The 16,690-nt window shown below is 35.5% G+C and overlaps 1 protein-coding gene across 1 annotated transcript in view; it reads right to left on the reverse strand.

The window, feature by feature from the left end:
* LOC108727748 (transmembrane and TPR repeat-containing protein 1) overlaps positions 1–16,690 on the reverse strand; it is a 141,542-nt gene that overhangs the window by 50,117 nt on the left and 74,735 nt on the right. Inside the window, exons 3-6 of the mRNA XM_018455977.1 lie at positions 13,672–13,745; positions 11,195–11,326; positions 10,604–10,676; positions 4,206–4,309 (exon numbers count right to left, since the gene is read on the reverse strand). Coding sequence (XP_018311479.1) covers positions 4,206–4,309; positions 10,604–10,676; positions 11,195–11,326; positions 13,672–13,745 — 383 coding nt within the window. The remainder of the gene's footprint in view (positions 1–4,205; positions 4,310–10,603; positions 10,677–11,194; positions 11,327–13,671; positions 13,746–16,690) is intronic.

The raw sequence follows: 16,690 nt of genomic DNA on the forward strand, positions 1-16,690 counted from the left end.
GACATAATTAAACATACAATTGAGACTGCTAAATTTGGTTATTGACACATTTATCATCAATTATTTATATTTAATTTCTTGCAAATTATGTTATATTCCATAATAATAAAATTAATATGAAACGGGTGTTTTATAAAGATTTTATTGAGAAATCCTAGAACGTGGTAACATTCGTAACATATCGTGCCATCTTACGAAGTCTGCTTACCGCGTGTTAATATTTTACGGCAAAGCCGGCGCAGGTTATGGATATGACACGCGTATGGTGCCCATAATATCATTGCATATGGGTACAGCAATAGACCGAGACACGATGGGGCGGACCCAACGTGGAATTAATCACTGCGAAGATCGTACGCGGTATATACGCGTCTGTCGTAACCGGAGAAACCCTTCAGGCCTATTACACAATAGAGTCGCAATTCGTAAGCCGTAAGAAATTGGTCAATCACAGTTGAATATGATAAAAATAATCGACTATGATTGATTAATTTCTTACGGCTTACGAATTGCGACTCTATTGTGTAACAGGCTTTAACGATTCCATTTATCCTGTACAAGCTTGACGTGGAAACCTCCAATACGCTCTTTCGCTACTCTCGACAATTAGTTTCTCCTAAGATTCGTTTGAAGATGTTGCCGCACATCATAACACACATTTACATTTACATTTAGTTTAATTGCGTTTATAAGTCCGGAAAACCAATTCGGCGCGCAGTTCGAATGACTACAAATATGGTATATATCCATGTACATATATAATATATATACAGTATACGCCAAAAAAATGCGACTCTCTTTTAATCATTATTATGTTTGCTGAATGTGACACAGTAACACAGTGATTGTAATTAAAGGAAATCATATCGAATAAATATTTGGTAAAAGGACAAAATATTTGTGTTATAATCAAATTTGCCCCCGTCCATTCACTTTATTTAACTAAACCGACAACTAAAGTGTTAGTTTGTGAAAGTCACATTTTCTTTTGGTGCATACTGTATGTATATAATTCATATTAAATTATTTAAGTATTAAAGATCCAGCTCCAACCGGTATAGACATTTAATTTCTAGTTCGCATTGTGTTCTCATATGTACGGTCTAAAATAAGATTCTTATTGTTTATAATGAGTAATGTTGTGGAAATTTCTGACTTCTAGTTTGAGCGTCCTACATATTTTGATTTAACAAAATTCTAACAAAATTATTTTCACAGGTGTGTATCTAATTACATTTTAGGTACATACTTTAGCAAAATCGTTCTTTCCGTGCACGTAACATGTTGGATATCGTAAAATTAGATAGCATGTTTGGATAAGGGAGTTAATGTCACAGGACGATGTAAAATCGCGAATCTTGCATGAGGCGAGATTGAAGCGGCACGGGGGCATCCTGCGTTACAGCGAAGTCGTAATTGCGCGTTGTCAGGAAAACGTTGCGAAACCCTTGTTAATAACGGGCGAGCGCGGGATGATTTATATCGTAGCCTATTTAGCGGCGATTAGCGTTTCGCGTAGAGTTACGCGCGCCAGTCGTTCGCTTAACAAGCTTAAACTTAAATTACCGTATTAATCGCGCAGCAGCACCGCAGGGTCTAACCGAGTAACCACCTGAGCGGTCGAGCGGTACACGCGATCGCAAATATGTCGTCCGGTATTTCCGGAACCTCGTAAACGTATAACTGCATTAGAGTGGAAACTCCATGCGCGCGACCTACGACATCCTGCTGGCAAATCTCCTCAAGTTGCAGCGTCACCAAAAGACACGTGCCGCCGCGTGCCGTATGTGCGCGCTCGACGAGGAGGATATTTCGAGGACAAGGGACCGCGAGAGGATCGGGATAACGGAGGGAAGATAGAATTCTGAACGATGTGGGGTACCGTACCGAAACGCTCGTCCGATGTAGGCTTGCGCGATCGTAAATTCCGTGAAACGACGGTACATCCAGCCAAATTATACATGTCGTAAAATATTCCTGCCCGGTTTCTAGCAAGACAGCTTGGAAATATTTCGCCTAATATCATTTCTCCCTCTGGTCTGTTTCTTTCTTTCACTTGACTGCCGAAAGACGAAGAAGGTGGAAAGCTGGAATTGTACCGGAGAAGGAAGATGAATAAATACGACGGTAGTTTGCAAGAGGACAGAACACAGAGAGAGAGAGAGAGTTCCAATATACGTTTCTATATATCATAGAGACGGTAGGGACACGACCATGGGAACAAAACAATATTTTTCAATGTGCTAAAATTATCGAACACACTCTCTTTTAAAACAGTAACTAAAATTTCCGTTCTTCGCGGCATTATTTCTATGAAGTCAGTGAAAAACAAAAGCGCATCTACAGAATGCCATATTTAATTAGCATTCCTTCATCAGTCGCGTTGGAAAGAGAAATCTTACCGTCGGGTTGTACAGTTACGTATGAAAGAAACGCACAGAAACGCGGCTTTTATCATGAAAATGTAATGGTATAACTAATTAATTTTGTAGAGTAGGGAGACAAATTGCATTAGGTTTATGACTACTTCGAACGGTGCGTTTCTGTAATTAAGATAATTTTTACGAGCGTGAAAAGGACTGCTCCGTCCTTTGGCGCTTGTCATAAAAGAACTCTACGAGGTGAATGTATTTCGTAGTCTCGTCATGAACGGAAGTTTTGCGGCGTCGCGTCGAGAGAATCACATCGCGCGACTATTTCCATTTTCCATCTACGTGAAACGTCAGGACACGTCCGTTCCTTGCGAGACGTAATAGATACGGCGGTCATGCGATATCGTTGAACTACGGGATATAGCGGAATCGGATTTACTGGACATGTTCAGCGAGCCGTAAAATCGGATCGTATATTAGAAAATTTTTCGTGGATGTACATCGCGATCTCGGGCTCTCTTCGAACATCCATGATATCTCGTCGAAAAAAATTTCTAAAAACGATAGAATGTCTCGAGACTGTCGAGTGGATTACAACTGCAGATCATGGTACCGCTAGTACCGTCTTCGAGAAAATCAACAGAGAGATTTTTCGAGCAACACCGAAAAGTTGCACCGCATTTGAACTCTTTGGGAATGAGACTCGAACGAATCGGGGCAGCGGGACGCGTCACGAATCTGCTACAAACAAGTAATTGGAATAGAGAAGTTAGGCAGACAAGACTTCTGGTTTAACTTGAGTACAAACCAAAAATCTTTCTCCGGCTGACAGTCGATTGATGTTTCTGAACCTCGGAATGTAGCATTAGAAGACATTTCAACTTACATATTTGTATGTGAAATGAATAAAAGATAGAAGTCTTTATATATACGTGTCCAAATATTGCTTATTCTTTAAGATAATCTCTCTTTCTTGGAAAATGATTGTAAAAAACAAGAGTGTATTAAAAATATTCTGTTTTTCTTCCAATCACAAAATTAATAATGTATATTTTATACACGGAGTGCCTCGAAAATAGAAGATAATAAAACTGCAGCATAAAAGTTCATAAATAAATTAAATAATAAAAGTACTTGCTATTTTTTGAAATAAAATGCTTTTTAAGTTTAAAGATTCAAGATATAACTAATCCTAAATCCGTTGGTTAAAAAGTCATCTACATGGTAGTCATACAATGGTATTAGATATTGAATATTTCGAGATCACACCGACACTAAATAAAACATTGTGATATAAACGATTTTTAACCAATATTTAGAACTAGTTATATCGTGAATTTTTATGCTAAAAACCTATTTTATGAAAAAAATGACATGCATTTTTATTATTCAATTTTTCACGAATTTTCCTGCTGCAATCTTATTATCCTAGAATTTCGGGATATTCTTTCGGAATCCATATAAATACCCATTCTCTTTCATTTTTACGTTAATTTTTCATGAAAATAATCGGATGAATGCTTGATTAGCTGTAAGAAAACATTCTTTCGCAAAGGTGCGAAAGCAAACAATCAAAATGGTATGGTAGCTTAAATGTTTCCAACTGCTGAAAGCACCGGGTGAATACGGGCTGAATCAGATCAAAGGATAAAGTCGTCTTGTTTCCATTGTCATCCAACACTTTGATCTCACGTATACGCGATACGTTACTCCTCAACGAGGGACAATGGTATAAAGTTTCCAGTCGTTCTCAATCGCTGCGAGTTTTGAAACGTTGTAATAGGATTCCTCGTCGCGACTCGCGTAACATAAAGGATTTATACAGATACTCACCTGACGTGGAAACAGGGATGAAAAGCAGCTGGATTATCCTGCGCGGAGAAGTTCGGCAAAGTACCATGAAGTAGAGCGAGCCGTACCACAAGAAGTATGCTAAACTGCAAACATTAAATGGTCGATAAATTTTCATATTGTTCCAGAGACACATTTTTCTTTCAAATATGACACTTATAGAAATATCCAGACACTTTAAAGCAAATGTGGATTTAAAAGCTGATTGTTTGAATTAGTGCTTATATTAATATTCAAATTAATGTTTAAATTTAAATTTAACAACTTGATTTCTTGATGTCTTTAATATTAATAACTAGGAAGAATTTAAAACCTTAAATATAGCAAGTTTTACATGTATATATAACCTCAACAGTGAGTTCATAGTGTGAATATCAAATATGACATTAAGACTGATATTCATGGTCCGTTCTTATTTTAAGAAAGATCTTAAAATGTGTGTGTTAATACGGTTCTGTGATTGATTCATGACATTTTAAGGTTGTCTTAAATATAAAACTATAAATATCTAAATCAAATGTCTCTTACTTAGGAAAATACGCTTGTATTGCGTATGAATTTATTAAATTAAAACTCGCAACTCTTATTCTTTATACTTATAATTTATCATAATTGAATCATAAATCGTTATTTTATATTTATGTGTATATAACAAAAAGTAAAATAAAACAAAATAATTGAACTATACTTTGAAACAGTTTCTCAAATTATTTATTCAGTTTATTGATTCACTGCATGACGGTAGGGGCGTAAATACAGAAAGATATAAACCATTACAATGCAATGAAATGAATCAAAGTAGAGTTAATGTTCCAAAAGTGAACAACACAAAGGCAAAATTGTGCATTCGTATGCCGCGTCCATGTGATACAATTTTCTCTCTACGTTAATTATTCATCATCTGTAAGATACGTGGCGAGAAAGCTAGTAATACATCTCGCAATAATGTTACCAGTCGACGCAAGGCACCAGTCACGTTCTACTAAATGGTTTAATTAAGTAACATGATTCGCGTGTCTGAATAGCAAAGAACGAAAGGTAGTTGCAGTCTCTATCTGTCTCTTTCTCTCTCCCCCCCCCTCTCTCTCTCTCTCTCGTGCGCGCGCCAAGACGTCGTCACGTTCACGCAGAGGATGACACGAGACCGTCGTCACATTTCCGTCACGTTCTCCACAGAGCTCGCTAACCCAATAGACGTCCGTACCATCCTTCGATAGACCGCTCTCTATCCCTTATTCCGGAGTTATCCGAGGGCGTCGTTGGCCCTCTCACTGTCTCTCCGCCTTTGTACCTACGTCGGGGTCGCTCTCGCTCGCATTCTTGTCGGCGGATAGACACGGTGGTGAGTGGTTCTGGAAGGGTTGGAGAGTCGGACAATATCTGCCAATTCGAGGTATTCATATCCTCTAGGATCGAAGTCGACAGACGAGGGTAGCGTCCATCCTAAGCAGTCACACGAACACGTCGTATGTACGTAACGCTGTCATCGAAACGCCGCATCCTGTAGAGACGTTCGACACCAATGCCGGCCTTGTTCTTCGATGGGAAGCTCTTGGAATATTGTATTACGCCATCACGAGGATCCCGGCTGACCTGCGGAATACGGTGAGCGGAACGGAAATTCAATTCCGATAAATATCCGATCCGCACGAAATGTCGTATCGCATATTGATGCAGCTTTTTTTCAACATTGCAAATTTTTAACCGTGGATGAATACACAATTGTAAGTAATGCTTGGATACAGCAACGGAAAGCTAATAAATTACACTGTTAGAAATGTGACCACGAGCTTCCTTTACATATAAATAAAGCTCGTGGTTATGAACAAAATTAAAAGTAATAAATGATTTAACTAAAAATTAAGTTACAGTAGTTACTTAAATGTAATGAACGTGTACATTAAATTTCATAAATTTTCATGAAAAATACATTAAATTTCATGTATGTACACGTACACAAATATACTTTTAAGTTATAAATACATTAAATTTAATGTAACGTCATGAAATTAAGTTCAAACTGTGTAAATTAAAAGTATATTAAATTTCATAAAATTTTTAACAGTGTAGAGATTATAATATATTCTGCAGACTAATACATATCTTATTCTTTTAAGATTAAGATTTTTCTCGAAAATGCATTCATTTACTTAATATATTCGATTAGATATCGCGATAATAATTAAGTAATGATAAAGTAACTGCAGGAAGCAATCGCGATAATGCATTTTTTGCTGGTATAGTAGTTTCGATCGTAATTTCTCTTTAATTGTAGTATCTTAAGGGAGTGTAAGACAAGCGAGAGTTAAACGTTAAGCCAATTAGATAACAGTGAGCATAGCAATGTACAATCAGTAAACAGTGTATGTATCTCTCTCTCTCTAATGGATTGGCCTACTGATCAGGTTTATCATATTAGATGTTAGCTGTATAATGCGTCTTTAGCGCTCGTGCCTTCCAATACAATAGCGACGATTTTTTAATGTGATTAATTGCATTAAATAATAATTTAATAATTTAAAAGCATTTGACGTTAATTCCTTCAGAAAATTATTTGAAATTTCTCTGTAAAAATAGAAACGTAAGCAACATTAATTAATTTCTTTGTAATTAATAGCCAAATATACAGTATGCCAAAAAAATGCGACTCTCTTTTAATCATTATTATGTTTGCTGAGACAGTAACGCAAGGATTGCAATTAAAAGAAATCATATCGAATAAATATTTGGTAGAAAGACAAAATATTTGTGTTACAATCAAATCTGCCTCCACATCTACTTTATTTAACTAAATCGACAACTGAAATGTTAATTGTAAGAGTCGCATTTTTTTTGGCGCATACTGTAAAAGATATGTAATTATGCTATCTCACTTATATAGAATTGAAATAGAATGATTTTGCTGAAATATTTAAAAATTTAACTTGTTAGATCTGAAAATATTTGATTAAACCACTGAAGTGGAACGCATAAACATTGATGGCAATGCTGCAAAAAGTTTTTACATTCTAACGACTAGGTTTGAACGTCCTAAATAAGTATTTTGGTCCAAACAAAATTATTTTCAAAATTATATCTAGCATTTTTAAATACTTCAATAAAATCGCTCTTCCCATGTAATCAACAATGAGAAGTATTATTTTACAAACAAAATATAATGTCTTTATCTCAATTTGTTCAAACAAAAAAATTTATAAATCTGTCAAACTACGTTCAACGTTAGCTAAAATATAACATCATATTTTAGAATATTAGCGAGTTTTCCTGGCAATGAAGACTGAGAAGCATCATTGAGAATGACGTACTTGAGGACGTGTAAGTGCTACGGGATGGCGGAAACGACAAGGGTAGAAAGAGATCCGGGATATGTAGATAACTGTGTGAGGGTAGATCGTGTGCAAGCACGCCTCCCTCGTTCAGCGGCATAAATTAGCATAACTCAGAATCGTGTTCGGTTAAAGTACTTTCCATGCGCAACCTTTATTCCTGCATTGGGCCACGTGATAGATCGTGCTCCCGCCTTGACTTACCACAATACATCTTAAGGGTGAAATACGTTATTTAGCAATTCCAATACTGAGGGAAATTATACAATTGAGTTTACCATCTAATTATACACTACAGAATTTTAATGTGAAACTTGAAACTCTATTCCTTCAAAAACTGTCTTTTTATAGAAATTTAACTTATAGAAAGATTAATGTAACTAGAAAAAAATTACGATCGTAAAATTATTATCCGTCTATACAGGATATCCCAAAATTGACGATAAATATTTTAAGAACAGATTCTTTGTAACATTTTAAAACAAAAAGTCTACGAAAATGTCAAGACTATGGTAGTTTTTAAACGGAAAGAGTTTAAAAATTACGAATGTCAGAGATTTCGCGCGCTCGGGGATGATCAGTATAAAGATGTTGAATTTTGCCAATGAGAGCCGACATAGTTAAACATGTGTAATCTAAATATATGTCAATCACCAATTACAGACATTTCGACTATAAGATTAGGTCATCCTAATCTAATCCAAGATTAGAGCATAAGTAACAAATATCAGTCAAATTAATACGTTGTAAAAAGATAGGCGAATAAAGTGTACAGTCAATGGCTACGTTTATACCGTGCGCTTAGTCCGCGATCTATACGATAGATGTCTTTGTTTAATCTATAGGATAAATAAGGACATATATAGGCTGCTGTCTAAATGCACGGTGTAAACGTAGCCATTGAATCATCATTAGGCTGTTGTCCAAAATTAAAAATTTCAATTGTCGTCTGTCGTATTTAGCTGGATATTCAAATCAGAATTCCATAATTTAAATTGAACTCAGCATGAGGATGATCTGTTATAACGCGATGTGATTATACTTGTGTCTTGAGACCGTGTGAGAGGATATTTTTTTTATTAAATTTCGCACACATTAAATTCTTTTCTTAAAATATTACAAAAAAATCTGTCTTTAAGATATTCATCATCAGTTTTGGAACGTCCTGTATATCATTTCATAATTGCTAAATATTTAGTATCTAATACAATGCTTGCTTGATAATGGGCGTATAGTATAACCATTATTGATTGTTAGAGATATGCTATCCTTGGATCTTTATCGAACGCTTCTTCGTGTTGGTAAGGGTGCTTAATACGACACCGTCTAAATTAATTCGCGACAATAAAGACGATGAGCGCCGGCGCGGTAAGAGCCAGCGTTTCTTGGGTATGAACATCAACGACAGTAAAGCGCCGAGAATTTAATAGCATCTCATAAACTCCGTTTAGGGGTTACACCCTACGGTGTCGTGATCGACCAACATGACCTCAATGGATTCGAACCAAAAATACAAGAAATTCACATCCTTTATCGATGAAATTTACCACTTGACTTGAGACTCCTTTGAAGATTCGAGGCACTTCACGCCCGCGTGGATTTTGCTAGAAAGAGAGAGCCTTCTTAAAAGCTTTACTATTCGCAAAAACTTTAAATCCTGTTTGAAAATTAAGTTTCAAAGAGGATTCCAAATTAAACGCATAAAATGTTCGATCGAAATTAAACTGCGCAAGTTTTCCGCTTCTTTAAAGTGTATTCAAGTTAAAATGTGATGTTTAACTTTAATGAATCCTAAAGGAAGATAAATTGATCATTTAATTATTGCCGTCACTTGACAAAATTAATTGCGAGAAAGCTGATTATTATCATGGATGCCGATGGTAAGCCCGTGCCGTATTTTCGATTGCCGAGCATTATACAATACCCATTTATGCGAATCGTACATCATTCTGTTGATCTTTTGAAACTGCCGCTATTTCATCCCTCGCTTCGTTTGCCGCACAGTTTGTCTTGTGTTGCATAGCAGTTCGGGGAATGTTATTTATTTTCGGCGACCGTAAAGGGAAATTCTCCACGTCGAGTGTATCTATGGTAACGATCGTTAAATTTGCTTAAAGCGCGAGTTGCTGTAAACATCGGTGTCTGACTATAGCCAGGCGATAAAAACGAAAGATATCGGTCGTTAAGAATTAATGCCAGCACGGAATAGAGAGAGCGAAAGAGAGAGAGAGAGGATCCGCGCTAATTCCGTGGATTATAGAAGAGCGACGATCGTGTTTTCTCAACACGTAGAAAAATCCTCTTTAGGTATAACGCCGAGTTATACTAGCAGCTATATTACAACAGTGTGTGAGTACACACTTGCAAACGATTCGCGATCACTTCATCAAGACTTTTATCTTCTTCTTCTTCTTCTTCTTGATATCTTTAATAAATTTTCTGAATAAAGCAATCAAGGACAAATCAATATTATATAATACAATATTATACAATACGCTTCTCTCTCAATTGCTGTGAAAGCTTGATATAAAGCTGCTTGATTTTTCTGTTAATCTAGTTACGTGATAAGTTGAGTTGCACAGACCTAAATGGATAAATATAGTCATGGACATCCCTGCAATTCCCCGGATACCAGAAGTGCAGACATTGTCGTTAATACAATAATAGCAAAGCTAGTCGCTCTTGTCACTCGTCTGAAAATCCTGTGGGATTTCCACGCACGACCGAATGTGCATGGTGCATTGAGGGGATTCCAATCCTTTTTGACCATTACTAACTCATCTATATTTCACATTATTATGAAGTCATTTTTTCTTCTCGATCTTTTAGGATTTAATATGATTGATTGCCTTTAACAACCAATATTAGAATGACAGTGATGCATCGAATACATCGCCGAACTCGTTTTGAGACATAAGATTTTGTCACGATATATTCACACTTTCATCATAAATCAGAGTGATATAATCACAATATACCAATTATCGTATATTTATATTATAAATGTAGACGTGACTCTATTTGTTACTATACTAAAATTATCTCATAACTTACCGAAACGAGTAACGCTGCAGCACGTTTGGAAAAATATCTAGAATCGTCGTTCCACTTGGCTTCGAAAATAGACCTGTAAAATACATGTACCGAATAACGTGATGACTTTTTTTTTGTATTGCAGATTACATTATACGTCTACTGTTGTGAATACAAAAAAAGTACCGAACAACTGCGCCAGTACACTATCACTATGATTAATAGTGCATCAAGTCAATTTTTGAAAAGAGTTTGCATTCCAACACGAAACCTTAACGCGCCGAAATATTTTGGCCGCATTTTTACCGTCACGAGAAGCACATTTACCGCTTTAGGACATGCGATATAGAATTCATGATGATTTTATTGTCGTTGCACGTACATGATTTCCGACGGGGAACGAATAAATTTCATGTGTCTTTTTCGTCTAACATCTAATCAAACGCAACATACAAGTGTCTTAGATTAATTCTATTGACTGTGAGGTATTATAAATAACCAAAATCAAGATAACTATATCAGTTTAAAGTTTACCTCAAAATGGCTCAAAGACATTTAACCTTACATTTCGCCAGAACGTACACCACGCTCCAATAGCACTTAAACACTTACCTCTTGATTGAATGCCAGGAACGACAGAGATCGTAAAGAAGGTTTAGTGCCAGAACAGTAACGCCAGTTTCCTTCGCCAACATTGATAGGGCACCCAAGCAAACGCTGGACCATACATAAGCCGTCTGCTGGCTGTAAAAAAAGTAAATATTTGGAAATTATATAAAAAAATATATAAGTAATAATATAGCTCAATAAAATAAAATTAATAATAATAAAAAAGAAGGATTACGAGCCAAAAACAATAACTTTTTAATGTTCGAAAAACAGTACAAACATATGTTTCGATATCGCCGATCGGGTCATTATCAATGTAATAAAAATAAATACAAAATTTGAACAAGTGACATTCTTTAGCGATTACAAGTAACATATAAAATAAAAATATTGAAAAGATTAAAATAATTTACTGCCTATTAGTCGATAATCCATTGTATTAAAATAGTTTCCTGTCTCTTAGTCGATCCTGATCGCCAAAGGTGGTGCAACTTTGAGTTATTCGAAATAAAAAAATATACAATCTTAAATTAGATTTTGTCTTTTACGTACTTAGAAGACATAAATCGATTTAAGTCTTTAAATATCAGACGGACTTCAGTATTACTATTTTCATTCGTATATTATACAACAATTGTAGACTTGAGACAATTTCAATCGGTGATTACAGCTAAAAATTAATGTAATTTAAGTACACAGGCATCTTATAATTACGACTATAATGTCTTGTAATTTTTTTATTAATTATTAAAAGATATTATAAACGCAGTTTATACTATAAAAAATAATACATTTAGAATTTGAAATCTTTTTATATAAAACATTATTTTAAAACAATAGACAAAAGAATTGTTATAAATATAAAATAACCAAAACGTTCGTATATGACAGAAATAATATTTTAATAATACAACCATATTTTTGCTTGAACAGATGTATTTCATGATATTTCCAATATATTTTTCTCTTCTCAGGTCGAATAGAAACGTCGGTATCGGGAAACAATTCTCACCAAGAACATTGATCCAAAGACATGTAGGATTTATTCGTTTACGTCGGTCGACATCTACATCAATCTACGCTGAATGACAGATCCGTTCCAAGATGTCGTTCGAAATTTTAGGAACAACGAGATCAATGTGAGACTTGTCCGCCGAGACAAGACCTTCCTCGGAAACTCGTTCAAAAACGAGGTAAAACGGTCGTGGTAAAATGAAAGTGTTTCTTACAATTTACATCAAGTTTTCTAAGTAAGATTAATAGTAACTCGCCGCGAAGTAACGGCAAAGTGCGAATGAGAATACACCCACTTTGTAGAAAAGTAAAGTGATCAAGATTTAAGAAGACGACAAAAGTCTTGATGATAAGCCAAATGTATAATTGGAATTAATCATCGATGGGCTTAATCGCCGAAGGATTTAAACGCGATGCGTAAATGATTGGGAAATTGAATCGAAGACGGAAGAGACACCAGTCAGGTAAAAAGAAAGAAGATAGATAAGCATAAAGGCGGATGAAGCAAAGGTGGAAGGAAACGAAGAAGAAAGAGTACTCAAAGGCAGCCAAGAGTAATCAATTTCCTAGGTTCGAAGACAAGCATCTTACCCTTCTGCCAGCCATTGGCTGTCCGACGCTAGCCCTACAGACGGAGTTTTACCTTCTTGTCTTCTGCAAACGCTCTTTTATGTTGGAGTACGACCTCTACGAAAGCTTTTTACAATCAAGTCCGTCCCTACAGATTTTTCGTTATATTCAGGCTTTTCTGCGCAGTTTATTAATGAAATTTACTTAAAGTTTACAATTTAGCTTCTTTATGATTAATTAAACTTACGCTCAGAAATAGCAACGTATATCTGCCGTAAAGTCGTAAAATGAATATTACGAGAATAATGTCTCTTTAGAAACATAATTGAAATTGTTTTGTGCGTTGAGTCATTCTTCTTAGCTCTTGTGCTGAAGATCGATCGTGAATAACCCGGGGCACATTTACGATCCCACGTAACTGTAATAGTAGTTTGTAGAGTAAATTAGTTTAGTTTATAATTTTCGGGCTCCATGTACATGAGAACGAATGGGTCGCTGTTTTGGCGTCAGGTTGGCGTCGTCGCGACATTAAGTGTCGCCCGACATTCTTGACGTATGTGCAGCCCCTAAGTTCCTCCAGATATACCCTCCAGTACAGGAGGGTATATCAACTGTATTCCAACTTTTAGATAATATATAGATATATAAGCATAATGTGTAAAGCGAGTGCGAAATTTTTTCAACTTGGCTAAATTATTTTTTGCATAACTTTGAAATTTATATTTGTAGTATATAATATCTTAGGTAAAGAAAAATTTAGATAGAAAAAATTTATATGAACCATTTGTATGTTCAAATTTATATGAACCATTCCATATTCGTTAATCTTAAGGAAAATTAAATGCCTGGAACTTCAGTGAGACGAAAAGATTTAAGTTATTAAAGTACATACTCACCCATGATAGGCAAGAAAGGACAGCAAAAAGAAGATACACGCTAGAACATCCGCTCTGCCTACGATGCCAGTCACCTGCAACATAAAACGATATAAAACAACGTTATAATATAAGAAGGAAGTGAACGTTGCACATATAAGCGCAAGAGTCGAATACGTTTAGCTTATATTTATATATTGTACTCGCTAAAAACTGAAGTGCTCACTTCAGCCTGGTATCAAAAATTCTCTTCACTCAACAAGTTGCGGTTATACGAAGCAATTCTTCGTCTGAATCGCTTTTGTCTTAGGAACGAAAAGAGAGCAGTAGAAGTGCAATAGCGGCAAGGACTACGTGTAGATCCTCTCAGAAAATAGGAAGCGACAGCTTGATATTGGATTTAGCGATGTAACACGAGAAGGCTGATCCGAAAGATGTGTGAAGAAGCCAAACCAAAGATCTCTTTCGTGACAAACGAGATGATGGACAAGACGAGCGAGTCCGTGAAAGTGTAAAAGAGAAAAGAAAGTGGGCGGGGTTAAGATTGTCCAAGTTATCGACAGCCCAGCACGAGTGAATAACCGAGATTCTCAAGGATCAACTCCAGCCAGGGAAGCCGACCCGCTACCGGAAGCTGGATTTACCCGTCGTACTCATCTCTCTTCCTTCCTTCCTTCCTTCCGCTCTGCTGGGCTAGAGTGTACCAGGTGTACCTTTAAAATTTACGAACCCCCGTCTATCACGGTGGGACGACCGACCTCCCACCTCTTAACGAATTAATTCCACGGAATCGCGGGGATACGATCTGTAAGGGGAACAGAAACTGCAGAGCAAGAATAGCGAGATATCAGTGAATTTCTGGTTCGTTCTAAAGGAATAAAGTTCGTTCTAAAGGAATATATTAAAATCCGTTTGTTAAGCCGATTACATACAACGTCTAACGTATTATACGTTATTAAGCTAATTAATATATCTAGACATTCCGACTTGACACGTAAGCTATGTTGTCTTAAATTTGTCATCCAAAATAAATTAAAATATCATTAATTTTATTTGAGTTATTCGATATAAATACATATTTGAAATAATTTGTATGATAATATAGCGTAAAAGTAAATGGCTTATATTAACTGTCAAGCGAATTGTTGATATCTTATCTAACAATATATTGTTCTCCGATGTGCTTGACAAATCATTCAAAGATGAAACAAAAACCATTACCGACATTAACATTATCATTGAATTGAGAACTGTAATTATAGATATGAGAGACATTGATGAATATATGCTTTCAGCGAAGCGAGAGAGCAAGAGAGAGAGAGAGAGAGAGAGAGAGAGAGAGAAAGAGAGAGAACGGGGATGCAATTAATCATTCAATTATAACAAAACAGTACCAGCGAGGAATAACAACTAACATTTATCTTCCAAATTTGGCGTGAATTGTATGCAAATACGAAATATATGAAATACGAGCAAATATACGAAATGTATTCCTGATGCTTTGCATAAAAATGGCAGTACTGAAATATTAACAGTGCAATATTTAAAAGGGCTTTTCAAAAATGACTATATATTATTATAATATTGTTTTATATAGTTACGGTTAATCGAATACTTAAACAAACATCAAATATTCAAACAAAGCTTGAGGAAGATAAACATTGAGTTGACATTTCATTACAATCTCGTTTTTTTTTTTTGTCATATCGCTGTACATGCTCTTGCAGCAAGTGGACCCGCAGGAAATCTTGCTCGGGGAAACAATACTCCGTCAACGTCAAGGAGAATGAAAGTCGAGTCCGAAGCAGGATCTGCTAGAAACGAGGAATCACAACCGAAGGGTCCGCTTAAGATAACAGAGGTTACGATGACCACTTTGCGATAGATTCCTTCACACGCCTCTTCGGCATCTGTCAGATTTATGGCGAGGAATAATGGTCAATTGTGAAAAAAAGAAGAATGACTGATAGGGCATTAAATTTGTCCTAACTACGAATGATGGACCATTGAAAGATAAAGAAGCAAACGCGTGCGAAGAGTAAATGAATGATAAAATCGTTTATTATGCGTCTATGGTCGTAGAGCCCGTTTGTTTCAATCCACTTTACATCAATTCTTTTCACATTCCATCAATTTTCCGAAAGCTCAACAGACATGCCATTTTTCATTCTTAGGCGAAGATACAAACACATTACTAAAATATACGTGTACGAGTATATTTAATGCAGAAATGATGATCTATTACGGGAACGCGTTTCACAGTTACATACAGTTAAGGAATCGAGGGATTTACGACACAAATAGATATGAGATGGTGAGTGTTGATGCGTTTGTTCGACTCGATACTAGTTTGCTCTAGTTTATACTTAGACTGAACTCCATTAGCATCTCACTCACACATTCTCGAGTTCTAATTGATTATATGAAGTACTACACTTCCTTGAAAGTTCGCTCGTTATTTCCAGTTCGGAGTCTTGGTCTTCTTTAAATTCTTTTTCTTATATTGTTATGTTGTCTTTTCTATTTCTCAAGATACGAACTATTATTCAGTATATTCATAATTACTGGCATTGGAATATTTATATAAATTTTATACAAAACGAATGAATAATGAAAAGGAATATTACTAATTTAGATCACTATATAAAAAAATCAAATAAGTATCAATTTAATTGTGAAATTATTATTTCAACTTTAGTTTATAATTGTGTTTTAAGTAAGTGAGCGCAGTTTATATAACAAAAAAAATGTATTTAAAATTTACATATAAAAATATTAGTGTATCTAGAGTGAATACACCTAATATTCGAATAAATGAATAAAAAATGAATAAAAATACTCATTCGAATACACTTCTTTTTTTATTAGTATAAGAAACGAATAAATACACTGAAAAAAAAGATTGGCTGCTGCAGCAAATTAGATGGTAAAATATGGCATAGCATTTTTAATTGGTTGCATCAGTCAATTTTTGGTTGTGTTAGCCTATCGAAATCCTATACTGACATTGCGAATAGACTAACGCAACCAAAAATTGGCT

This window comes from Mycetomoellerius zeteki, unplaced genomic scaffold, assembly GCF_001594055.1.
Source record: "Mycetomoellerius zeteki isolate Tzet28-1 unplaced genomic scaffold, Tzet1.0 scaffold52, whole genome shotgun sequence".
NCBI classification, from domain to species: domain Eukaryota; kingdom Metazoa; phylum Arthropoda; class Insecta; order Hymenoptera; family Formicidae; genus Mycetomoellerius; species Mycetomoellerius zeteki.